Source organism: Hemibagrus wyckioides, linkage group LG08 (assembly GCF_019097595.1).
Source record: "Hemibagrus wyckioides isolate EC202008001 linkage group LG08, SWU_Hwy_1.0, whole genome shotgun sequence".
Classification (NCBI taxonomy): Eukaryota; Metazoa; Chordata; class Actinopteri; order Siluriformes; family Bagridae; genus Hemibagrus; species Hemibagrus wyckioides.
In genome coordinates this window covers 6,582,783-6,610,182 of record NC_080717.1, presented here as the reverse complement: position 1 = coordinate 6,610,182, position 27,400 = coordinate 6,582,783, and the positions used below count along the sequence as shown (strand labels likewise).

Below are 27,400 nucleotides of genomic sequence, written 5' to 3'. Positions count from 1 at the left end.
AGCACTGATGATCTCCTCATCATGGAAATTGTTAGTGGGTGGGAAATATTAGGCAGCAAGTGAACATTTTGTCCTCAAAGTGTTAGAAGCAGGAAAAATGGGCAAATGTAAGGAGTTTGACAAAGGTCCAAATTGGGATGGCTAGATTACTGGATCAGAGCATCTCCAAAACTGCAGCTCTTGTGGGGTGTTCCCGGTCTGCAGTGGTCAGTATCTATCAAAAGTGGTCCAAGGAAGGAACAGTGGTGAACCGGCGACATTGATACACGTGGGGAGCGAAAGCTGGCCAGTGTGATCCGATCCAACAGACGAGCTACTGTTGCTCAGATTGCTGAAGTAGTTAATGTTGGTTCTGATAGAAAGGTGTCAGAATACACAGTGCATGATGGGTCAGGGCTGTTTTGGCAGCAAAAGGGGGACCAAAACATAATAGGCAGGTGGTCATAATGTTATGCCTGATTAGTGTAAATGTATACAGTAATACTTTGGCTATTTTTGGAACCTTAATAATGGTGGTTTGTGATCCTCCACTGTAACTCCTGGACTAGTACTGATAATAGACTAGCTCGTACAAAAAAATGTATAATTTAGAAATGTGTTGTATTTGGTTTCAGCCTGCAGATGGGGCTGTTAGTCCTCGATGTCATTCCTAGAGGACAGTTAAGTGAGGCAATGCTGTCTAATTAGAGCAAATCAGACGTGTTTCAGGTTTTGATGGATAACAGCTCGACTCTGGTGCTTTGTTGATCTTGTAAGTAACGTGTTTATATGGATTTTTTTGACCTCTTTAACCTTTCTTGTTCCACTGGGGGGCTTTGTACAAGTCTAACGTTGCCAGAACGAAACAGATGGGGGTTTGGAAATGTTTGTAAGCTTCTTTCTTTCTTTCATTTCCCCGTGAAAGTCTGTTACAGTTCATTTCATGGGGAGCTGTTTTTAACTGGTGTCTCGCGCGATATCGGACAGGCAGCACGCGACTCGGAAAAATCCGTTAAACAGATGTGAAAATGTCGATAGTGTCAAGAGTCTGTTTTTTGACCAATTTAGCGTAAACACACTTTGAATAAACACAAAGTATTGTAGTATATGTATACGTCTATCAAATACACGCAACACTGTAAATCTGACTTATATACTTGCTCAGAATTTGGACTTTGAGAGGTTTCTTTCAGTATCTGAGCAAACCCTACAATGTAAACAAACCTCTGGAACTGGAACAGTTTAATTATATATATATATATATATATATATATATATATATATATATATATATATATATATATTAGTTCTCTTAAACATGTCCTCAACGTGTCTTTGGGAGAAAATAAGGCGTTTCCTCACGTCTACCTTCCAATCGATTAATCGACTAATCGAGTACACTTTTTCAGATTATAGTCTTTTGTTCTTATTGTGAATGAGTGCTCTTTACTTCATCTAAAGAGTTAGTTTTTATTTATTAACTGCTTACTATTTCAAGAAATAAATGACATTAAAGAACAAACAGCTAACAGTGTTGATTATCTCACAGCAATTGAAAAGGTCAGTTCTTGAAGTTGATGTGTTGGACGCAGGAAGAATGGGCAAGCGTTAGGACATCAGTGACTTTGACAAGGGCCAAATTGATGACTGTGGACAGGGTCTTGGGTGCCCAGGGCTCAATGATGAGCATGGGGAGGGAAGACTAGCTAACCCATCTGGTCCTATACTACTGTAGCACAAATTGCGGAGAAGGTTAATGTTGGCTATGATTTAAAGCTGTACATAGTGCATCACAGCTTGCTGTATAGTTGCAGACCGGTCAGAGCGTCCATGCTGATCCCTGTTCATCACCTACACTGAGCACAGCATTGGAATTGGATCACAGAGCAATGGATAACGGTGGCCTGGTGTGAGGATTTACGTTTTCTTTCACATCATGTGAAAGCCAGTCTGGTGCATATGTGTGTTGTTTACCTGGGAAAGACATGGCATCAGGATGCACTGTGAGAAGGAGGCAAGCTGGTGATGCTCTGGGTAATGTTCTCTTGGAAAATTTGGGGTCCTGACATTCAAGTAGATGTTACATTGACACTTACCACCTACCTAAACATTGTTGCAGACCAAGTGCATCCCTTCATGGCAACGGCATTCCCTAATGGCAGTGTCCTCTTTTAGCAGGATAATTAATCCCTGCCACACTGCAAACAATGCTCAGGAGAGTTCAAGGCTTGGCCTGAGAATTCCCCTGATCTCAATCTGATCAAGCTGTCTGGTTTGTGGACAAACATATCTGATCCATGGAGGATTCACCTCACAATTTACATGCTTTAAAGGATCTGCTACTGGGCACCAGAGACCACAGCACACAGTCAGAACATTTGTGGAGTCCATAAGTCAGAGCTGTTTTAATGGCACAAGGGAGACCTGTACATTATTAGGCAGGTGGTTTTAATATTATGGCTGATCAGTGAATTGTAACACAGGGCATCATTTTTGGCCAAATTTCATATATTTAGCACAATTATAACAGATATAAAGAGATGCGTATCATGTAGTACAGTGGTTCTCTTTCTCTCAACATGGCAGACAGGAACATCTTCCAGAGTAAAATCATTTAAAAAGGACCACCTTATGATCATAGTACAGATTTATTATATTTATTAGAATATTAAAGCAAATATGTACCTTTATATCAATTTATTACAGTTTTTTTCTGAACGCTGTATATTATTTTAATCCTGTAACTTTATTAAAATTAAAATTTTATGAAAAGTTCAGAAGGGTTATTTTTCATTTTTGTAGTTAGCAACCTAAATGATTTGGACTAGTTAATTTTATATTAATCATCACCACTGTCCTGTAAATTAAAAAGATATAAATTACAGAACCTTGGTGGTACATGGACCCCAATTTGTGAGCAATGGTCCCTTAAAATGTGGTAGCTTTCAACATACTCTCATACTGGTTTGAAACCCTCTGGACTGGAAAGGGTGGGTTTGTGTTTGTGAGTGAAACCCTTGTCAATAGAAAGTTGCATACTGTGAGCTACAATTTAATAAACGACTAACGAGCTGTCCTGTTTATTTGGTCCCGCAAAATATGCATGCCCCTACTTTAAAAGCAGTCCACTAGTTTAAGGCTTATTAAATACACATAATCTTGTGTTCAATCTAGAAAGTTTGTTGTTGCGTAAACCCCTTTTTATTTGACCACTTGTCCTTTAATAACCCTTTGTGAGCCTTGCAGAACAGAGTGCTATGTTGTAAACCCGAAAGCACAATTATCGTAGTATTGTCGTCCCGTTAAAGTCGGGGAGAGTACTTCTGGAAAGTGCCACACACACAGTGTTAAAGGTTCTGCAGAATAGGGGGAGGTAAAGTTAAATGCTCACATGCAGAGCGAAAGGGGGCTGGGATGATTGATCAAGCTGTGCAAACCCAGCAGGGTTTCTTTTTTATGCAGAAGGAGGACTTAACCCAGATATACACACTGCATTTGGCCGGTTCTGGGGTCGTATAACAGGGTCGTATGAGAAGACTAACGGAACATACTGCATTGATATAAGCTTCGCATCACGATTTGTGAAATGTGATTTGAGTTTTTTCATCTACACGGTGAATATCCTTCGTCTTTCCTGTGCTTTTCCTTTTTCTTCTTCTTCTCCTTCTCCTTCTTCTTTTTGTCGGTTATTTACAGTTCAACATCCACAGCCTTAATTAGAGCACAGGCTCGAGCACGGCCTTGGAAGATGTGTTCCAGATGTGAGCTGGAATGCTGAGAGGTTTGTGAAGAAAAAGAAACGCCACTCCGCAGGGGTGTACTGGAGAAACTCGAGTCAGTGAAACCCGTCGAAAAGGATTGGGGGGGATTTGACAGAACTAAATAGAGAGGGGCCTCACGCTGAGTCCAGTGGGACACCCCAAGATTTCATATGGAAATACCATTGTATGCTGTTTGTAAAGAAATTCAAGGTAACAGTAATATATCTTGCTGTAAAATATCACATCTGAACAGCTGAATATTCTTTTGAGACACCAAAACTATTTATCATGTACCCACGTATGAGGCTCAGCCTGCTTATTATTTCAAGTGAATGATGTAACTTAACAATACAGACAAGGTCCGCTCAGACTCCCGGAGGGTGTCTTAGTTTATTGCGTTTCTTGGACACGGTCCCGGAGAAATGGACGTCTGAATAAAAGCACATATGGATTTTTTTTCCTTTTTTTTTTGGGAGGTGGGGGAAACCTTCCAGGAAATACCAACCTCAAATGCAAAGCTGACCGACATTCCACCAAGCTGAAAAAGCTAGTTGTATGATATGTACTTAAGATGCATTGAAATTCAGGTGCTCAATCCATGCTGGCCAGATGTCTCAGGCAAGAAAGAGGAGAAGCGTCAGCCATCCCGGATCACTTTTCTGTTCTACATTCTCTCTTAATGTAATTGCTTAGCCGTAAGAAGGAGACAAGGAGAATTTTGTCGTAAAAGACATGCCCGAGGAAACCGAAAAAGATCCGTGCTGTTGTTTGTAAGGAGTAGAGACTTGTATTTTGTGGTTTTGTGCCATACATATTATTTTCCCTAGTAAACGAGGACATTTGGACAACTGCCTAGAAGATCTGGTCACTTTAGTCCCAGTTGGTGCCAGAAATCCCTCTCAGGCTGGAAAATGGAGCAGGACTTCAAAACAAAGATGTGAAGCTCGACTCGTCAGGTATGACTCGCCAGTTCGCGTCAGTAGAAAACTTTTCAAGGAACAAAAGGAAAAGAGAGAGACTTTGATGGTGGAATTGTTTTCACGCATGAGAAATGAAACGGATAGGTGGTGTGATGTAACAGGGATCCATGCGCTGACCGGGTTCTCACGGGATTGGCAGGATAGAATGATTTTATAGCCAGGACACTGATGTCTCTCCCCCACCTAATTAACACAGAGCTGCCCCGCCGAATCGACTTTAAAGTGCTCGGTTAAAACAATAGCAGCAGGCTGTGGGGATTAGGTGACGGCGCAAGGGGGTGGAGAGAAAGAGGAAGAGAGAGAGAGAGAGCAGGAGAGAGAGAGAGAGAGAGCATGCTCACTGTCTGGGAGGCAGCTTACTGGAGCACACTTCTACCTTGCCCTACAAGGATATTTTGTTCTTTGTGAAGAGAGACTTCTCTGAGTGATCTCTCATCTCTATTGTCCTAGATTATGCATGTAAATGGGATTAATAATCCAGCAAGGCAGATTTGAGGACTGAGGGCAGTTTTATTTTCGACATCCAAAAGGACTTTTTTTTTCTTGTCTTTTACAAAGGATGCAATAAGGATAACTCCTTGAGTCTTGTGGTTTGGCATACTTCGACACCATGGCAACATTTTACAGCTGCCTGCGAGGAAAGAAGTAAGTTGTTCACATTAAAGGGGCTAAGCAAAGAGTTTATTTTTTTTATATACTTTGGTAAAGCTTGTCTGGTTTAGTGGTTATGTGGGAAGGAAGTTTAGATCATCTTTGCTTGCATCTTTTCTCAGACTTAGTTGTATATAGCCTTTTTTTTTAGTTACTAACAAGTGGGACACTGAGTAACGATTCTTTCAGCAGGGGGAATAAAGAAGCCGATTCGAAGATGAGCCCCCCAAACATGGATTTGTGTATGAAGAGAGCACCGCTGTGCGCTGTAACAGAGCCGTGGATTAATTAGTTCAATAAGGGACTCTTTCAGACTTTATCTAATGGTCTTGTGGTGCGACCAAAACAACAAAAACAACACTGTTCCTCAGGCATGCTCAGTAGCCAAACCTCTCTGAGAGAAAGTCTTGTTTATCAGACTCAAAGCATGTCACTGCTTATCATTTGTTTCTGCAAGTCGGTTGTTTTTGAAAGGCGACAAAAAGTTTGACCTTCTGTTGCTAATTCCTTTGAGTGTTTCTCGACAGAGGTGCGAAGACTTGGGTCTCTGCTTCTCACCTTCCTGCCTTTTATGGTCCTGCCTTTGAAAGTTCACTTCGACTGTCCGCACATCATGCCCAGTTTGGCACAGAGCTGTAGAAAACATCTTCGGGAACGGTGTGAAGGTTCTCAGCTTCAACATCTGCACTTTATCAGTGCTGAGTTTGTTGATGTTTATTCAGCGCGAGTGTGAACTCTGTGGCATGATGAGCAGCTCCAAACCCTCCCTCCATCCTCCAAACAGACCTGGTGTTTCTACAAACCAATGTAACCTTTTAAAAGACCCTTTTCCAGAGACGAACAGCATCTAGTTTATTAAAACCACACAAAACTTTAAAAGTGGTTTTTGTTTTCTGTGGTCACATGACTGCTTCATGCTTTTTAATCCAACACTTGGTTTTGCAAGACTTTTAAACACATATTATTCCTAGGCTTCAATTTTCAAAACCAGCTCGTGCCCTGGCTGAGCTGTTCATCCCACAAGATATTCTTCTTTTTTATTTCAAAAAAATCCTTCTCTCTCTTGATGTGGTATTCCAGTTGAGGTTGTATTTTGTCTAAATCCAACATCACTGGCCAACAACTTACTGACAACCACACACACACACACCCACACCACAACTTGTACAGAGTGGCAGGTTTCTTTGCAGGCTGACTGTACAATAACACCATCTGATTTGGTTGCACGTGATTTGCCCATGATGCAAGATATGCAGTTTGGAAATGGCAAAACACTACGTAAAGCCACCCAAATTATAGAGTAACAGCAGTAACTCTAGGCCTGGCGGTGGCTCGTGAGCAAAAATGACATGGTTTGGCTTGGATAACCGAAAGGTCACATGAGTTCCTGATATTTAACTGGAGGGTTGAAAAATTATAATTAGGGATAAATTATACTTTACAGATCATTTCTAAACAATGGAGTATGTTCTCTAGTGGACATCTTCATAATGAATTAATAATGATATTTAGGTGTGGGCAGATCATACTTTTTTTAGCTAGCAAGTATGGTGAGCTAGTTAGCTAAATGAGGGTGTTAGCCTAGACACAACTAAGTATTTAACTTACAGCATAGGCAAAGCCGAGTCATTATCATTACAAGAGCATAAAAAAAACTTTGTCTCAGGCACACAGGCTAGTGATTTTTGTCCACTTCTGATAATAAAAAAAATATTTATAATTTATAATATTTCACTGTTTATCTTTTTAACATTCATACTAAAATCTTCCTGTTCGCTAACACCATTAACAAATGTATGATCTTCTCCTCTTCCCTTCCTCAATATTCTTTCCATTTTTTTTCTTAATGTTTTCTTTCTTTCTTTCCTTCTTTCTTTCTTTCCCTTCATTCCTCTGACTCTGAGATAAGAGATGAAACGGCGGACGTCATCACCCATCTCTAACACTGGAGGCTCTCCAAGGTCAGTGCACTAGCTGCTGCAGGGAAACAAGCCGTTACGTGATTCTGAGGGACAACATCTTTCGTTTAGTCGTGGGAACGCACACGTAGATACTGGGAAAGTGTCTTAACCTCAAAAAAAAAAAAGCGTGACTTGTAAAAGGAACATCTGCTGGTGCACGATGGAGTCGAGCTCTTGCGGACGTTCGCTTAATGTTTTGATAACGAGCGCTATCTACTGTCATGAGGAAACAAAGCCATCTGTTTGAAAACTAGTGATCTTTAACCTAGCCATAAGTATCCCAATCCGGCACGAACATTCCTGATCACGCTAAGGATTCTTGGTTGATTTGATTCGGACCATTTTAGGAGCGAACGATTTTGATTTATTGATTTGTACCTAAGAACTGCTGTAAGATCTGGACTACAGCCTGTTTGATGTTGTTGTTTATTCTTCGGATTTAGGATTGGGTCAGTTTTTATATCCTGTCATATCATTATTTTGGCCACAAGCAGATGTGACATGAAGGACACCCAACAGTGCTTAAGGACAAGATTAGGAAGGGTGCATCGATATGTAGTTCATTGCCTTTTTTTGTTTTGTTTTTTTTGCTCATGTGACACAGATGCCCATCTGTGAAGCAGACCTATTAGAAATTTCATCTGGGACGGAGAAAAACATTTAATGGATGCCATCTTGAGAGTATAATTTGCCCTTTTGTTCTGGGATCAGTTTTGTTTATCCCAAACATTTCATTCTGAAATGCTCAAAAATCACAGACCTACTTCAGATCTGTGACCCGCACAAAAGGGCAACCATTAGTCGCTTCTTATCTGATGACTAAAAGTAAATAGAGTCTAGAGAGGCCAGAGTGGAATTTTCTCACTCACTCCGAATGCCTTGTTATGCGAACTGCAGTTGTACGACGTGGATAAATCGGAAATTTTTGCTTCGTCTTTGCAGGATTATGAAGCAGAATTAGATAAGTAGGCTTGGTGTATTGGCAGCATATCAGAAGGTGTTGTGCAAAATTTAACAAATGGCCTATCGTCTTAAACTTAACTTAAACAGTGAAGCTGAAAGTAGTAACCAGATGATCATAACCATCACCTAAAAAAAACAAAGGCTTTTTAGTGTTTTCAAAAGGTTCTTGCAAATGCTCTGGTTCAACTTGTCTGGTAATAAACATGTCAGATCTGATAACGGTGTTTGCTTAAGGGGTGAAACTTGCTTCTGTTGCTGACTCAGCCTGGTATATTTACTAGATAAACACTTCAGATGTGCCAGAGCTATAGCAGAGCTATCGCCAGCCAGCAGGCATGCTTTTGTTGGTTTAAAGCCATGACTTTTTCTTTTCCATTCCGTCTCTGGCTAGCAGCATGATGACCTGGTACCGAGTATCGATACTGGAGCCGATACAGGTCAGAAAACTTTGATCGAAGGCACCACCTTCAGTACCTGGTATCTGACGATATTCAAGGCTTTTGATTGTGATTACAGCGAATTTGGGAAATGGGAAAAGTTTGTCTCAGTGTCTCACTCTGGACCATCTAATTTGTGGTAATCTGAACAATAAACCAAGAGCCCTAAATGGGCAGTGTCCATGTCATTCTGTACAGGATGTGGGTGGATGGAAGCAACCATTGGATTTCCTGTTAGGAGATGATTGAGAAGGAGAGAGGAGTGAAAATGACACTTGCTGAGGTCATTTCCATAACTGACGATGGATGTATGAATAGACGTGGCCTGACATGGCATAGCATGTAGACTAGGTTAAATTTATGGTTTACGACTAAACTTTCGCCTCGGGAAATGTTGGAATTGGAAGGAAACTTGGAAAATACTGCGAGATAGTAAGAAGTATTCATTATTATTCTCGGGATAGGACGGAAGTGATGCCATTTCTCCCATCGGTCAGGAAATCATCTGTGCGAATGCATCCCTGCTATAAGAAGCCATGCTTAGACATGTCAAGCAGTGCTGCAAATTGTCTTCACATCCTTTTCCTGTCACCGGCTATGCTGACAGTTTCCTCGTGCAGGACTGCACTGGAGGATCTCCACCGTGAGCTTAATTAGGATCAGCCCCTGAACCTCCTTCCAGTCTTCCTCATTAGGTTCAGGATATACATGATGGGCTCAGCTGATCAGGAATAGGCAACAGAAGGCTGCTGAACATGTGTCATTGTTTGGCGAGGTTGGGTTTCGCAGTCTTTAATCTGTAAGAGGCAGCATCTGCTTATCAGGGCCATGAGCTCGTGCCAAGGTCTGGGTGGTGTTAAGCCTCTGCCATCAGTTTAGTCAGACTGTTGTAATGGGCAGTTAGAACATGACATAAGGACTGGCTTAAAGTGTGTCTGTCTTTGTGAGAAAGCCTATTTTCTTGTGTCCTTCTATTTAGCTGGGTAGATTGTCTGGATTTGTGTTTCCCGTTTTTGCCTTAACACTGTGGCAACACGGACAAAAACAAAGTACACAGAAGACTTTGTTTTTTTTTTCCTGTGTGGCCAAATATGTAGATTTAAACTTCTGGTTTCGTCCAACCCAAATTTCTTTGCTCTTGTAATACTTAATAAACAGTGTTTATAAAGCAAGTTCAATAAATGATGTATTTTTCTCTTTGCTTTTCAGAAGTGATTGTGGCATCATGGCTTCAGGATCTGAAGATGCCCCCGCAGCCCCTGAGTCATCAGATGCATCAGAGGAGTGTCCAGGTAATTTCTTTTCCCAAATCTGCTTAAATTGATAACTGGAAAAATCACTTATTAGTGTGCTCTGAAAACACTTAGCACATGAATCATTCATTAAATGGAGGATTACATCGAGCTGGCTTTGGAGAATACGCACAAGGTACTTGTTCTCACTGGCAGGAAGTCAAGTTGCTTAGAGACAAAGGCAGAGTGTTTTTATTTTTTTCATCTCCCACAAGAATAAGCTTTCTGCTGGCCCACACTTGGCCCTTTCCTCCAGGGTAGTGTGGGAACAAGGAAGTCCCGGACTACTAGCGTCAGATCCATCAGAGTTTGTGTGCAGGCATGGGTTAGGAATTTCCTAAAAGAATGGGCAACTCTGAGGAGGCAAGTAATCACAGGTCTAAAGCAGTGGAATCAATTTCTGGTCACGATTAAGAGTGTGTGACTGGGTGGGTTGGCAGCAGTCCAGGCAAGTAATCCATTTTATTTGTAGCCTGAATAATTTAGAGTTGACAAATCATTAATCAGGAACTTCCAAAAAAGTCTCACAGAAATTGTCTGTGTCCTTATCTATATATCCACATGTCACCCTGATGCGATCTATTATATTTTTTAAAAAAGATGGAATATTTATACTTTCTTTACTCGTGTTTCTTATTTACTTGCTAGACTTTCATACATTCTTAGCAACAATGGCCTGTTGTTAGGAGATCACAGGTTCGAATCCCAGCAATGTCACATCCTGTGGCTGGGAGCCAAGTGTACACAATTGGCCGTGATGTCTGGGTGGGAGGGATGTTCTACTCTTACTCACTCTCGCCTAGCTAATCAGCATGTCTGGGAGCTCGTGTATGCAGAAGAGGGCAGATAGCATGTCCTACCATGTGACACAGCCATTTGTATTGATGCCTTCACCTTCCCCAGTTGGTAGTATGACCAAGGGGAGATGGATGGTGGGTGGGAATTGAGGAAAAAAACGTATTAATAAGGTTTGGATATTGTAATGTTTCAGGCACATCTGCTGAAAAACAAAACTGACTGAAGGTTACAATTTAACACTACAAGCTATCAGACATTCCTGAGTTCATACACAACTCATCATCCCTCATAGTCATCCATGTTCACACAGCCTGTCCTTATAAGGTCATATATAGTGTTCATTGTAGAATAAGTAGATGATTGATCATTGAGGGTGGGAGAGGGATAGATAGAGCACTCATTCTTTGTCCGTTGTTTACTGCTGTTAGATAGGCCACAGCTGGATGCTGCAGACTTGGCCAACATGACTGCATCATGTGATGGGAGAGAGACTGTGAGAGTAAACAAGAGTCAAAATAAAAAAGGGAACTCTATCTGAAAAATGCACGTCCTAACCAATATTTTGAAATGCCAATAAAGGAATACTCCAGTGTTTTTTAACCTTAACTCTTATTTACTGCATATTCCTCACTACAGTTGCTACATGCTGTGTGTGATTACGACAGACAATGATTTCGACGTGTTTAGAAAGGAACAGAAATTCCTGTTGACTCAAGTCTTGCAACGGAAGCCTAAGGGGAGTCGCTGAGCTTGTTTTTTAATAACTGTTTATGTAAAGCATGCTTCTACAGTCAAATGTGTTTGTAGAATTTGTCATGTTCTGAAACAGCAAGAACAGTTCTGTGCTTTCAGACTAGTTATGTCCATGTAACTGAAGACTTCATGCGTGTTTTAATGCTTTCGCTCACTGGCAGAGTGAAAATTGTGGTCTGATGATCTTCAGTAGACAGAAAATGCATAAAAAATGATTGTCTGTATTATTCACACATGAAGCATTCCTCTGAGATATGGGAAATAACTCGGTGAAGTAACTCACAGATCTGAGGATATGGGAAAGTCTTGACATTTCATTCATTCGTCTTCAGTGGACAGTTTACTCGGATCAGGGTTGCCGGGGATACAGAGCTTATCCCAGGAACATGGGGCATTAGGCGAGAATACTCCATGAGTGGGATGCCGGCCTATCAAAGTGCACCACACACACACACACACAGTTACATACTCATTCACACCTTGGGGGAATTAAACATAGTTTAACCAGTCCAACTACCAGCATGTTATTAAAAGGTGGGCGGAAATTAAGAACCTGGAGGAAACCCACATCAGTACATATGACAAGAATCGTAATATAAAATCAAGTGTGACCATTGGTTTGTTATTAAATCCTAGTCTAATTCTTTTATAGTGTTTTGCAGGTTGTTTTATGGCATAGGGATGAAAAAGGTTAATGCAGAGAAATCCCAGTATGTTTGATTAGCCAAATCCAGTTCCTTATAGTCTTAATATTAATTATCATAACTATAAAATACTTTTGATTCATAGATAAAGAGCTGTACCAACTGAATCAACTGCCCCTGGTTTCTTAACCTCAACTCAACCTCTGTCTGTCTGTCTAATTAAATGTTAGTTGTTGATTAGTCCAGTCTTGGTGAAGTACCTAGCATTTAATTTCAGCTCAACGTATTTATACATCATGTACAGGAGACCCACCCACTATTAAAGGTCCCCATGTGTCCTATGTCTGTCTACATTGTACACTTTCAAAAGGTTTTGACATTTAAGGACCGTAACCTTTGTGATGAATAGCACATTGTTTTGGTATGAGGGTAAAAATCACTGGTTAAGTAACCCCTTCACTTCAGAATGTAAACATGAGAAAGTGTAGGAAGTAATGCTCAAGGCACGCGATTGGTAAACGTTCTTAGCAATAACCCGTTTCAGCTGTGAACTCCTGTGTCTTCATATCACAGAGGGCAAAGCAGTCCATTTTATCACATGAAATGTACCCTCAGTTATGAAAACATCCACTGGGTTTTTATAATGAGGTGAAAAGACAAGGTTATGCAACCAGGAAAGTTTGTGCTGATGTTAACCTATCCACTATTATCAGCACTATTATTAGCACTCTTTGTGTTAGTCTAATTATTTTTACAGCTGCTAAGAGGAAGAGTTCTGCTTAAACCTCTGCTTTACTGGCAATTAGCTTTATACACAGCTTGGAGGGAATAATAGGAGTTTCACTGCTTAAATGCAATTTATTAAAAGAAAAAAACAATTCTGAATAGAGTCTACAGTATTATGTAAAAAAAAAAAAAAAACTTACTTAGCTTTGTAGCTACAGTATATGTACCTCTTACAGGCATCATGAGAGGAAAAACAGCTGGTTTCCTTCATTTTTGTCTTTCTCAGTGTTCTCTCAGACCGTAACAAATGGATTCCAATAAAATTCCAGAATATTGACATTGAGAGAGTGACATGATTAACATGTTTCCCAGTTCAAGAATCCGCACATTTCAGCATTTCATGAAAAAATCTAGAGCATTGATGGAACGTACATTCCTCTAAACTTATCATCCAAATGTTGTAAATAATGCATTCTTTTTTCCCCAGCAGGAAAAAAGAAATCCAGGTTCCAGACGTTTAAGAACTTTTTTGCGAAGAAGAAGAAGAAGGAGGCCGCAGGTCCAGTGGCAGAGAGCGAAGTCCAGTTGAAGTCCAGTCAGTCCATTGAAGATGTTAACGTTCCTGAGCCGGCTTCCATCCACACCGACAAAGACAGTGACTCCAGGTGGGATTCATAGAAAGAAGTTAATAAATTGAATAAAAAAGATTTTTTTTGCACTTTGGTGACAATAGAAATGTATACAATTTGTCTCTGTTTTAATAATTCCCAGTTCTGCCCCCTGTAGCTGGACCTTCCCTCATGAAAGCCATCAGTCCTGAGTGTATGGCTAACACATGCTTGCTGGTTTATTTAATAAAATGTTTTAATGTCTGTGGGGACATATTGGAAAGTCAGCCTCACCGCATGCAAATTGTCTAGGTTCCCTATATCTATGCTTTTACTCAAAATATTTAGCTTAAATTTAGCTAGCTTGCGAGTGATTAGTATGATGTCATCTAGTATGCTATTATACCTGGTTAAAAGTTCTAATTACACAGTATTTAACCTAATATGTGTTGAATTAACCTGGCTACTGGCTTTAATTATACATTATAGTTTTCACTAGTGTTCGCTATCTTGCTGGAGACCTCTGCTACTAGGTTACCTTATTTAAGCTAGCTAAAGTGAGCTAGCTTGGAAGCAGCCTGGGCTCAAAAATACATTGTTTAATATAATCTGTCACATTTTTTTAGTTTGGTTTTAATCCCCTGGACTGCAGTATCTAATTTGTATATCGTAAAGTGAAATAACTACTTGTGGTGAGGTACCATTATCTAACAGCGAGCTATGTACTTTAGACAGCTTGCTAGCTTAGCTAATGTTACAAAATTAGAACGTGGCTATTTAATTTGCTTAATTCTATTTTATACCCAGTCACAAATAGATTAGCATGATTAAAATCACAAAATCAATCATGTCTAACTTTAGGATGCTATATTTGGCAGGATTTTAAGGCACCATGCAGTGTGTTGTGTTTTAATTTGCACATTTGGCTAAACACAGCTGGAGTTGAGGCCTCCTGTAGTGTGTTGTCTTTATATATAAGTAATGTGGTATTGAATCTCTCTCTCTCTCTCTCATGCTATTGCTTCCCTCAGCAACACAAAAAGTTCTTTAAACTATTTATCCTGCTGCACACACCAAAACATCAATTACATATCAAGTAGATATCAGGGCACAGATTAGCAAGAGCTTCATACTGATCCTCCTCACTGGAATTGGATTTAGCTGCGCTGCTGTTATAGAAACGCCTCCAGTTTTATTTCTGTACCGAGTTCAGACATGTTGCAGGAAATTAGCCAAGATTTCCCTTGGCATGATCAGCAGTGTAATAAACACACTGTTCTCCTTGCATGTAAGAGGCGAAGTGGAGAAATCCAAAGAAGCCAGCGGGAGGAATTGGGGAGAATGTACATCACGTCTCACACACTACATATGAGTTAGGCCAAAGAGAAATGGATTATAAACACAATAACCCACGTTTATGAAAGCATGTTTAAACGTTTAGTTATACAAGATACGAGAAATCTGCAGCGCAACAACTGCTTTAGTATCTGATTATGCAACTTAAAGGAACATTCCAGAAATTTTCAACCAAATCTCTAGCCAAGAAAAATGACAAAAAAAACACTTTTCTATGCAGTAAGAAAAGAAACCCAATTTGCTTTAAATTTCCGCATTGAAGACTAAGGGTAGTTTTTGAACTGCTGAATTCCCAATTATGGTCAGTCAGAAGGTTTTTTTGACGGCTCTGACCATAGTGCCACCTATAGCACACCGTCATTCATTAAACGGATAAAAAAAAATCATTATATAGTCACCAGGTCACCGTGGTGTAAGAGGAAGAAAATCCTTCAGGAGATGTTGTTATTGCAAAATAATTCACCTTCTGGTTGATGACAGTAATGCCAGGCCCATTGTGGATTATTTTCCTATAACAGCATGTCCCACATTACGCAATCCAGACAATTTCATGAATCATTCACATTTTGTGGATTAGACTCAAAGTTTCAGTGGAAGGAGTTTAGGGATTGTGTTACCAAAGTAGATGTTACCAAGATTCTTATGCTGGAAAGTTGGCTTCCATTGTGAAGGGAATTTTTGTTTGAATATGTTGAAATTCTGTCCATGTCTTTCAGAAGAAATAGATGCTTTAATTGGTCCTGATATCCAAATCTCCCTTATTTCAGTTCCAATATCAACGTGGGAAGCAAGGCCTTGTCACAGGACAGTGTTTTCAGCTCTGATCCACCCTCACCTGAGACAAATGAAGCCCTTCAGTCCTCACAGGACAGCATTCATGGCAAAGTCAAATCCCTACAGGTATTACAAAAACTTTCTATTTAGTACTTTTGGCGTTGTATGTTGGTCTTTCTACTTACTCATTAGATTAAGAGATTCCTGGAGATATTAGGAAATGATGGCACAGAGGTTTTCCTTTTCACATATCCACTTCATTACCTGTATCAGTAACATGGACAGTTCATTTTTATTTGTTATTTATTTATATATATATATATATATATATATATATATATATATATATATATTAGTTTTTCATGAATGTCATGAGGGAGGGATTTTCTACTCGTGTACGCTAATACCTCGGTCTCCGTCATGTCTGCTGACTTTGGGAGAAATGGAACTTTTCTATTCTTATTGTGGTTTGGTTCTGCCTGAAATTTATGCCACACTGACCCACACGATCATCATTGAGCCATAAAAGTTAAAAGGATGCAGTGATGGTGTTCAGCTAAGAAGATTTATTCCTAATTCTTTATACAGGGGACTGATCAAAATCAACTAAGATTATATCTGTAATGAGATTCATAGTGTATGATGTACATTTGTGTGGGATTTGTTTGAATTATTTGTGTTGCAGTTTATAGCAAAGTCTAGTGTGAATACACGTTACCAAAAATTTCTATGTTATTTTTAGGGATCTGATTTTTTTTTTTTCCATTAATGTTTGCTGTGCAGATGCAGCTGAAACAGGCGATCCGACTTGGCTCTCCTTCAGCTACGATCTCCATGAAGAAGAGTGAGGACGGAGGGGTGGTTTCAGAGGACGACGGTCTGCCCTGCAGTCCCCCGGAGTACTCCACAATTCACACCGTCCTTTCAACTTCCTCTCAGAGGGTATGACTCTGCGCTTCCTGCTTCCTGCCTGTTTTCCGAAATACCAGCAAGAGCTGGAAATGATTTTGAAAACATAGGATCTTTAAAAAAAAAAAAAAAGATATACAAGGTGTCCAAAAAAAGTCAGGAACCAACGGGAACGTGTTGAATAACATCCAGAAATACACGATACAGGGGCTGAGAAAATGCACAGAGCATCAGAGTGAGAAATTAGTGCATAATTTCCAGTAGTGCGTAATGTTATTTGGACACTCTGTGTATATATAGTGCTTGGCTTTTTCTTTTAAAAATGCAGAAGGAAGCAAGTTACAAGTTTCTTCAAGCTCCATCAACATCATAGCAACAGAAATTTGTAAAAGTATGTATGTGTAAACATTATTTGGAGTATTTCCGGTCCAGTCTCTCACAGCAGTTCTGTGATTTACAACAATAATCAGACATCAGTCAGCAGTCATGAGTCAGTTAGAATGATAGCATCAGACTGGGGATGACTGTGGAGACTGGAAGCTCCCTGCTGAGTTGTCTAAACGGATTAATCCCGCTGCTTGTCCTCAGTCGGATTTAATTAACGCTGTCTGTATCTGTCTCGTCTCTCCATTCCGAGCCTCCGTGCGCAGGACCATCACTAAAACACCAAACCAGACTGGCACCGCACCACTTACTGCTGCATGTATACTACAGTAGTCTTAACCCTGTCTATTTTCAACATCTTCAGTACTTTTTTCTATCTTCAGTAGCTTTTTTTTTCATCTGTTCACGTACACAAATCTAATCAGATAAAGAAACAGCTTGGTGGCATGATGAAGGACAGCATGACGTGCATAATAAAAACTCTAAAAATGAATCATTTTATCCCTGAGAATAGACTCGTCACTATAGCAGGCGGTAACATTGAGACCTGGTTTTGTTTCTGAACAACGAACAAGAAATGCATAAAATAATGGACCAGAAATCTATTTCTATATAAAAAAAAAATGAGTTTAAAAACTACCACTACCAGTACTTATAGAGATGCTGTAAAAAGGCATATGTAAACACGTTGATTTGAATGATTCAGATTCAAAATCAGATTTTGTACATGTAAACACACGAAAAGTATATTCTGGACAACCCAAAAAAACAATCTGCTCCAAAAACGTTGGTTGAATGAGTGAAAATCAGCCCGTTAATTGGACAAACTTCATCATACACTGATAAATTCTGTATTTAGATTAAAAACTACTATGGAAGGAACAACAGTATTTATAGTTTAACTCTTGTCTTCCTCTTTCCAGTCGTCAGGTGTGGTCCAGAGGAGTGGTTCTCTCAGCCTGGAGGGATCAGACAGCGATGATGACCAGGTAACACACTCCTTAGATTCTCTATTCAAAAGCACTAGCAAATGTATGTGTTCCGGGTAGGAATATCTTGGATTATCATTGTATGAGTACAACGAGATTCAGCGGAGATCCGATATCTTGAGTATTTTTCAGGGATGAAGCAACAGTTTCAACTGAATATTTTCCAAAATGCTTCAAAATTTTCAATCCTGAAGCCTACAACAAATGACCAAATGTTGTGTATATGGACATGTGTAGGTGTGTAGAAGCTAAAAAATAAAGGACAAGGTGAACGATAAATGAAAGAAATGGGATTCATTTGCATTGACTTTCTGTATTGTTATGTACAGATTAATAAAGCATACAGAGCATCATGAAGTACCAGTTTTCACCTCAGTAATACTGAATTTTGAATCTTTTGACTGGGAATTTTTATTCTGGTGCAAGACTAGTATTAATTTAATACGATATACACAAGACCTAGCTGTAAAACCGTATAAGGATGTAATGTATTATCACATATATACAAGGATGGAGTAGAAGAACATTCTCAGACTCTCAATGAGCCTGCTAAAGTCCATTTAGTCAGCTCGACTGCCTTGTGTACACAAAGCACACTCACACACACCGTACTGACTCTGAGAAGAAGAATCCCAGGGTTTAAAGCCTGTTGTTATGCGGTTAATGGCTGCAGCTCAATGCAGGAAATAACAAGGCAGTGAAAATGTGCTGGAGATGTACAGGAGGAGAAAGTCAGGCATCGTAAATGGATCAGATAAAGAGGAGCGGTTTAAAACAGCTGGAGAAGGTTTATGTATCTGGGGCTTTGTGTTCCTTTGATATTTTGGAAGGAAATTAAATATTATTTTAATAGCTGTTTTCCAAATTGAGATTTTTTGACAGATTTTCAATATGTAGCTCAATCAAAGTATGTAGAATAATAAAATATTGTACAGGCTGCATTTTTGTCTTATTAACTTAACGAGAGAGAAAACACAAGAAGCTGGTGAGGGAATGATGTTGTATAGCTGTGATATGATGGTGTTTTATACTATGTTTATGTCTAACTAACTTGTCTCGGAGACCTTCCACCAAAATAAAGGGTTACTGCTGTAGTGTGAGAGGAATAAAAAGCTTCACGGCATGTCGTCAAATGATAATCCAAGGGAAATAATCCACTTCAGGGTGGTAACCCATCCGACTTATTGTATATATGACACAAAGCCTAACCTCAGCTATATCTGACTCAGCTAAGAAAATGCCTCAAACTCTTTTAATCACTTTCACATTTCTCCAAATCTATTTTAGTGACCTGGTGTGACCTCAGTATCCACTACCACAGTTAAGCAGGCTATGAATTCTTGATCTGACTGTAATGACGGGTCTTTCTGTGCCTCGGGTCATTTCTGTAGGATTCATCATCCATTGCTTCACTCCAGAGGTTCTCATCAAAGTTGTGGTGCGGTCTGAACTCGCATTCCGGTGGCGTGGCTTGGCAGTCTTTCCGTCTGCTAGAAAAGGGTTATTACAGTATACCAAGGCTGCCAGGCTGAACCCGGGCCACAGCACAAACACACATTTCTCTTATAGCCCGTAGCCACATGACACCCGTGATCTCCGAACACACAAAGAAGAAAAGAGAGCACACTGATTTTATTTTCTTCCCCTTAGGATTTCCAAAGTTAGAACTGCTTCTTAAAACGAATCTGAATAACTATGTTAAACAGTGCTTTTAAAGATCGGCACAGTTGTTTGACCTCGATCTAAACACTTCATGGGAAATTTTCTGTTCACTTCTTAGATTAAGGGTTTGTTTGGAATTGTTTAATGGTCAGATGTTCAGTGTTTGTATATTTTCTTGTTGAATCTGAATACATTAAGTGGGATATAATGGGATACAGTGCATTTACTTTTATTTATTTGGCAGATGCTTTTATCCAAAGCGACTTAAAAATTGAACCAAGTAAATGAAGGCCTTGCTTAAGGACCTGACAATGGACGTTTGGTGGACTCACAACCTTACAAAGTGTAGTCCAGAGCCCTAATCACCGAGCCACCACCTTCACAGTGGTCACAACTAGCATTAATGGCTTATAGATTTCCCAAGTGGAATTTTATTATGTATGCCTGTCATATCTGTGCAGATTGTAAATATGTAAATTTGTTCCATGTCCATCAGTAGAATGGGACCAGTATAGGACCACAGGACTGTTTTTTTTTTTTTTTTACCATTGCAAAAGCATCTTTACAAGGGAGACATGCCCATGCCAATTCATTCCAAGTCATAACAAGATGAAGACTTGAGACTTGAAGTGTGAAACATGGGTCAGTGTATCGCACAGTTTTTAGTATCATACTAAACTCACCATTGGAGCAGTGGTGATTCAAGTGGTTAAGGCTCTGGGTGTTTGTTCGGAGAATCAGGGTTCAAATCCCCAGCACCACAAAGCTTCACTGCTGGGCAATTAAGCAAGGCCCTCAACCTTTCCTGCACCAGGGGCACTGTTTCATAGCTGACCCTGCACTCTGACCCCAACTTCCTCAAGTGGTATACACAAAGAAACGAATTCCACTGTGCTGTAATGCATATGTAGTGATTAATAAACGCTTCTTCTTCTTCTTATCATGGTCTTATGTAGATAAAGTACCACCTCTATAGAGCACCTCCTGCTTCTTATTTCTCTTTTCCTTTTCTCGTTACAAATATATAGCACAATAAGCGCTCGTGTTTCATCATTTGTCTACTTCCAAGAACATCTGCAACACCTCAGCACCGGGAGATCGGTATGATTTTTATAGCTCAACCTGTTCTACTGGAGCTCTGGAGACTTACAGTGGCTGAGATATACCACAGAGTATAAAAGCTTGTAAACTTGCAAGCATTTTCTCTGAATTTAATATGCCATTACTGATTGTGATGAACTGTGTGCACATTTCTAAAAAAGGACTGCTGTTATTGAGTGATCTCTAGGGAATACATAACCCTTGTTCAGGATCTTCAGGAAAAAATGAGAGCAGTCACATGACGTTATCTGTTCAAGCGTTATCTGTGTATTTTGTAATGAAAAAGCACTTGCTTGTATATAGTCTTGATAAGGACCCCATCACTGCTCAAGCAATATAGTGAAAAGCTGTTGTGAAAATCCAAAACATATTAGGTTTCTAGCCATCGGTGATGTCAGAGACCAAAAATGTTGCCCCCACTGTTGGAAAGACCTTTTCATTTTTCTTTTGTTTTCAAAAAAGGAAATTACTTTAGACACCAGTCAGAGTTGACTAAGCTGAGAAGAAAGAGATGTAGTTGGGTTTGGGGATTCAGAGTATCTGTAGTACGTTTAGATCCTTGGAAAAAGAAAGATAGATATTGTTAAGAGAACAAGGCCATAAAGCATATTGCTAATACGTTTCTCCACTGCTTAAGTGCAGGAAGGAAATTCATGAATATATTCTTAACAGGACAAATGAAAGGCCAGTTATTGAAGGAGAAAGGATATGCTTAGTAAAAAGCCCAGTGTGTCTAATATTTAAACATGATCTAAATGTTTCTGGGAACAACTTCCTCCTCTTTCTCCCACTCTGCTCTATTCACTCTATTCACATTTTTTATTATTCTATTCAACATTCCAACCATACAAAACTAGTAAGACAAACAAATGTGTCTTGGCGTCTGATAATAGCCTGTTATCTTTCATAAATGAAGTAATTCATTAAAACTGTGTTCTGCTGGTTATCCATGAAAGTAGCAGATTGATAACCCTTCTGTTATCTCTTTATGTAGATGTCTGGGGCTTCATCGAGACCAGGAACCCCACAAACATCCATTCCTGTGGACTTCAGTGAGCCAGCCAGCTCCCTCTCCTGCCTGGACTGTTCTGCTGCCCACCATCGCATTGCTGTCAAATCCAGAGCCTGTGCTAAAAGGAAGCCTGCCAGTGTGAGAAATCCCTAACATTCACTCACTTTTCTGGGTCATACTGAGAGCTTGTTTATATGGATTTAGGCCCTCCTCAGTTTGTAGAGTTGCTGGAAAGCATTTTTGAACTGTTTCCAAACCTACCACAGAGACACCATTAGAAATCAGCCAAGTAGTTTGGATAATAACTTAGGTGTACAAAAGTCGATATTTAGACATTATGTGGCAGGCTTTACTGGTACACTTTAAACAAGCAAGCACTTTGATTTCATTTAGAGGGAGATGCTACAACCCAAGAGAAGAGACCTGAGAGAAAGAGTACTGCTTAGAGACACAGAGGACAAACTGAGAGCTGCAAGAACAAGCACAGGAGAGGAGGATAATAAAGGTACTTGAATCACATTAATTTCTTTACTTAAAAACTCACTTTAAATCTGATTCACTATAATAATTTATATCTGGAAATATTTGTACACAGATGAAGAGGAGATCAATGAAGTCCAGCACGACTCTCCAGAAAGCATATCGGTATTAGCCGAGAATGAGGAGGAACTGCCAGCATCTTCTCAAAGATCATCTACAACAACTTCCGCCTCTGCGGAGGCTTCTGACGATGACGAATGCGTCCCTGACGAGGATCACATCGCCAGCTCTGGGGTCCTTGATTCCTCCTGGGAGAACCCAGTAACACTGGAGCTTCAGACTGATGACTTCCTGCTGGATGGAGGATGTGAGGTTGTCACTAAAGAGCAGGGTTCACTGCTGGAGGAAGTGCTGAGTTCCCTGAAGGGCCCCCTTGTGTCAGGTCTGGTGCTGGAGTCTGAGGCTACAGCTGAACAGATGGAGGTTTGGAATTTAATATTTGAGGGGAATAACCTCTTTGTGTAGTTTAAAAATAGACCTTGGTAATCCCCAAGCAAAACATCTAACAGTGTACTCTAATCTAACCACATTTAAATCTCGTCCTGTTGTACCTCAGGTTGAAGACACAGCTGGTGAAGATGTCCTCGATAACCTGGATGTGTACACCGCTTCAGAACACCCTGAATCCACAGATCAGTCCTCAGTCCTGGATGACCAATTACCTGTTGAAAACAATTTTTCTGAATCAGTCACACTTCTACAAGAGGCAGAGAATTTTGTACAGGAAGAAGAGGTGCCAGAGGAGCAAGAGTTTGCAGAGGAAGTCCAATTTCCAGAAGAAGATTTGCAATTGCATGAGGGCAGTATTGAAAAAGAGGAGTATAAGGATGAGGGAGACCAGGACGACAGGAAGGAGGACGTAGCTGAGGATGAGGAGATAATGGAGTATGCTGGGGAGGAAGTAGTTGTGGAACAAGAGGATGAGAGCACAGAAATGGAGGAAAATATGGACGAGGTTGAGAAACAAGAGAGTGAGGAAGATGCCGCAAAGGAAGCTGATCAAGAGGAAGAGATGCTGATTGAAGACAACAAAAGGGAGATATATGTTGAAGAACTAAATGAAGAACAAAAAGATGATGATGAGGAGGAGGAAAAAGTGGAGGAGGAGGAGACCAAAGATCAGTCATGTCCATTGGAGGATGAAGAGCAAGAGATCAAATTAGACACAAGCATTAACATTGAAAGCTTCCATGAGACGGAACAATCGATCGAAGGTAGTACCTTGGCATCAACAGAGGTGGTGAACCAGCCTGAGGATCTTGTAGTGCAGGAGTGTACTGAGCAACCTTCCTTTGTGGTCATGACCTCTCTTGAGCTCAGTTTTCCCAAGAAAACCTCACCCCAGCCTAAGGAAACCGAGCACGTTCCTGAAATTCTGCAGCATGAGATTCTGGAAGAATGTGAAGATCAGTCCACAGAAAGTCTGCAGATCGATGATGAGCAATCTGAGGAGGTCCATCAAGAGGAGATGCTGTCTGTGAGTCACCAGTTAAGCACCTCTGAAAGTGAGGCTGCTAAAGAATCAATTCAGGAGCTCTCGCACTCTATGGCAGATGATGAACCTGTATTCAAGTCCCCGAGCAGAGATCAGTCTTCTGTTTCCATGACAGCTGAGCAATCTGCCAGCCAAGAGGAGACTCAGAGTCTGCCATCATCCCCTCTCCAGAGAGAGATATGCCAAGCTGACGAGGACACAACCCCAGAGAACCCCTTTGGAGTCCGGCTGAGAAAGACACCGGTTCTGCACCGCTATGCTTCGGAAGGAGAAACTCCGACTCCGAACACAGAGCCTGTGGAGACACCGAAGTCACCTTTCTTAGAGCAACTTTCCAGGAAACCAGTTTTGCCCAAGAAGCCTGATCAGGTGACTGATGGTGTTGTGAAGCCCAAAAGAACCTCAGGTACCAAGTGTCAATTATAAATTATCTGCACTCAGTAAACATAGAATATATTATGATTAATTGTGTTGCCTTGTGAGTGCACAGCATTTATTATGTATTGTGTTATTATATTTATAGATCTGGCTGGTAAAGCGTCGGTAGAAAGCTCAGAGTCTCCAAGCTGGATCTCTTTGGCCAGACAGAAACAGAAGGTCTTCAAAGAGAGCTCCCTGGACGAATCACTGGGCGAGAGCAAGGTCTCTATGTGATCTTTATCCTTAATCATGTTTTATCAAATCTGTATTTGTACAACTGCTTTTAGAGTTCAGGATCATCTCTTCAAAAGTATAAAATATTGTGAGTTAAAGGTCTGGTTTAGCTTTCTAGTTAGTAGTAGGAATTGTGTAGAGTGTGTTTGATCACACAGTGTTAATGTGTTAATGGAAATGCCTCTGCCTTACTACACCAGCAGCCCAGGATAAATCCTGTGAAACCGGATGAGCAGTTTTTATTCAGAGCTTTAAAAATACACAATGTTGGAAGTACGAAAACAGCTTGTGTTGCTGTACAGCAATTTATTCAGTTTATGTACGGTCTTGAATGTAGAAAGTCAATGATTTGTCCTCTTCCAGCAGAAGAAGAGTCTCATCAGAAGAAGCCTCACATATACATTACAGCAGAGTGAAATTCTTTCTTTGCATATCCCAACTATGGAAGTTTGGGTCAGAGCGCAAGGTACAGTGCTGTGATATAGCAGTGAGGGTTAAGGGCCTTGCTCAAGGGCCCATCTAGAGTGGCTGGGAACTTGAACCCCAACCTTCTGATCAGAGCCTTAACTGCTTAAGCCACCACTTCCCTTGTTGAGGAGTCTAGCTGAATTTCAGTCTCTTATCTAGCAAGCATTGAGTGAAATCAGAGACTTTCTGTGATAGCAAAACTAGGACTGCCTAGTGTCCTTGTTCAAAATATACACTAGCAGAGCCAACACCTCTCACTGCTGGGAAGAGTCTAAGGAAGTGTTAATAGACGGTACTCTGGTGCTGACGAGGTATGTTTTGGTTTTAACCTGTCTGGATCAGAGAGCCTTTAATCCTCCAGATGTACAAAAGGTATGCAGGCGTGTATGTGGACAGTACCGCTTACATCATATCAAGTCTATCCCTAGCCTTCCAACCTACAAGAATCCGTTTTCTTTATGCCTCACTGCTTCACTTCAGAGGCACTCAGTGAATTCATAAATTCTATCAGGAGGTCTTACTTACTGTAAAAACATACTGGCTGTACAACCCAGCTCCTGTGAAACCAGGCCTTACAAACTAACTGCATTTTCTGTTTCTTATTCTTCTTAAGACAACAGTCACTATCCCAGGGAGCCATTTTTTCCATGTTGTGACCATGCATGGAAATATGCAGCGCTCTTAAATCTTTTAATATTTAAAAAAAAAAAACAGACAAATGACAACATTTATGTATTTATTTTTTTCCTGTTTAGATGACATAATTGTTCACAGACATTGTTTTCCGTCTAGGCTAGCTCAAGATTTGTTTTTTAATAAGCCTTTTATTTTCTAGGAGGATTTGTTGGACGATCTGTCAGGTCCGGTTACTAAGGATCAGCTGAAACCCGTTGCTTCTCCAGTTAAAGGTATTCACGTTGTTGCTTCAGCTACTGTCTAAACCTTAACTCTGTAGACTTGTATGAGTTTGTGGTTATTCTGTTTGGATCTAAAAGTGCACCACCGAACAACAGCTGCTAAAGCCTTTAATTTAGTTCTGGGACAGCTTGGAGGATGACCTGGGAGGATGTATAACATGATAAGCTGGTGTGAAGTTGATCCGTTGCTGTCCTCTAGTGGACAGAAGCTGTAGCTTTGGTCTGTTGTTAGGACTCTGGTGCAATATATATATATATAAATATAAAAAACAACATATTTTTTTCTGTGATCAGTGTCATGTTCTTTAGAGATATCCAAACCAGTGCTGGTGGAAAAGGAGAAAAGGAACATCAGCCACCCAGTTCCAGCTCCTCTAACCCAGGATGAGCCTCCATGGCTGGCTCTGGCCAAGAAGAAAGCCAAAGCCTGGAGTGAAATGCCACAGATTGTACAGTAAAGACCAAGAAAACACCAGGCTCAAAACTTCCTTCCAGGACATTTTGCACACACAGAAATGAACTTATCCAGAATCTGAGATCTCTCTAACTTTCTCATCTTTCTTTCCTTTTTTTTGCACACAAAAACACACATCTACCCAGACTTCTAAGCAATATAATTGGAATTTGTGTTCCCATCCTAATATCCTTGGGCCCTAAAGGTTAAAAGAAAAGACCAGTTTTAGTTGTTAATACACTTAAAGTGGTATAAAATGGAACCTTCTTCTTTCTGAGGCTTTGTGTGATCTCGTTTTCATGTTCTTTTTAATCGATAATACATCATGTATAAATACCTTCACTTTTGCTCCCTCAAAATGATCTGTTTCCTTAAGTAATTAAGACATCTTTGTATTTATTTATCTCATGTAATGTTTTATGCAGTGTTGTTCTATTTTTGTATTACCTTTACAGTTGTGTGTCTTGTACATAAAACAATTTAAAGAAAACAAAAATCCACTTTGGTTGATTTTATTTAGTTTATCTTTACACGAGCTTGGGTTAGGTTAGAATATTAATAGTGTGTGTTGTATTACTGTCATATTATAAATGTTATATTCACACAAAGGAATAGAAAACAACATATGAGATACCGAAAAAAAAAATATATTAAACACACTTGAATATAGTTACTGCTATAGACACTGTAATATTTTTATTCTAATATCATACCTGGGATTTCAGTGTCTGAGGTTCTGCAGTTCTGGGCTTTGGCTTTGATACAATTCAGGAAGTCTTTTCTTCTTATTTTCAATAAATAAGCCAATCTTTGTTAATCTGAAGTGCCTATATACCATAATTAGTCTGTAAATAGTTTTAGAAATCTAATAGACAGTGCGAGTTGAACAAAAGTCATAAATTTTTGTAGAATTTACAGTATTATAATGTTGCCTGTAATGTCTTATATATATCACAGCACTGTTGAATTCTTGAATCTGATTGGTCAGAAAGTCTGGTTTGGTCCATAGTTTGGCAGCAAGACAATTCACAGGTTTCTTTAAATCCACTTGCTATAATACATCTACATTACATTTACAGCATTTGGCAGACACCCCTATCCAGGGCGACTTATATTTTATCTCATTTATTTA

At 39.9% G+C, this 27,400-nt stretch overlaps 1 protein-coding gene across 9 annotated transcripts; it reads left to right on the top strand.

The window, feature by feature from the left end:
* The first annotated feature begins 650 nt into the window (after window positions 1-650).
* zgc:66433 (uncharacterized protein LOC321250 homolog) lies at window positions 651-26,596 on the top strand. Of its 9 annotated transcripts, none has more exons than XM_058396828.1 (14): window positions 5,051-5,365; window positions 7,276-7,332; window positions 9,942-10,024; window positions 13,436-13,610; window positions 15,677-15,809; window positions 16,467-16,625; window positions 17,900-17,965; window positions 21,723-21,878; window positions 22,134-22,245; window positions 22,336-22,703; window positions 22,837-24,181; window positions 24,299-24,417; window positions 25,733-25,805; window positions 26,109-26,596. In XM_058396828.1, exons 2-14 carry the CDS (start codon window positions 7,283-7,285, stop codon window positions 26,270-26,272), a joined length of 3,003 nt encoding a protein of 1,000 aa, XP_058252811.1. In that variant the 5' UTR covers window positions 5,051-5,365; window positions 7,276-7,282; the 3' UTR covers window positions 26,273-26,596. The 9 variants fall into 9 exon arrangements, with proteins under 9 accessions (XP_058252817.1, XP_058252815.1, XP_058252818.1 ...); XM_058396826.1 differs by having other exon boundaries at window positions 13,433-13,610; XM_058396834.1 differs by lacking the exons at window positions 5,051-5,365; window positions 7,276-7,332 and adding an exon at window positions 651-751.
* Window positions 26,597-27,400: the final 804 nt, after the last annotated feature.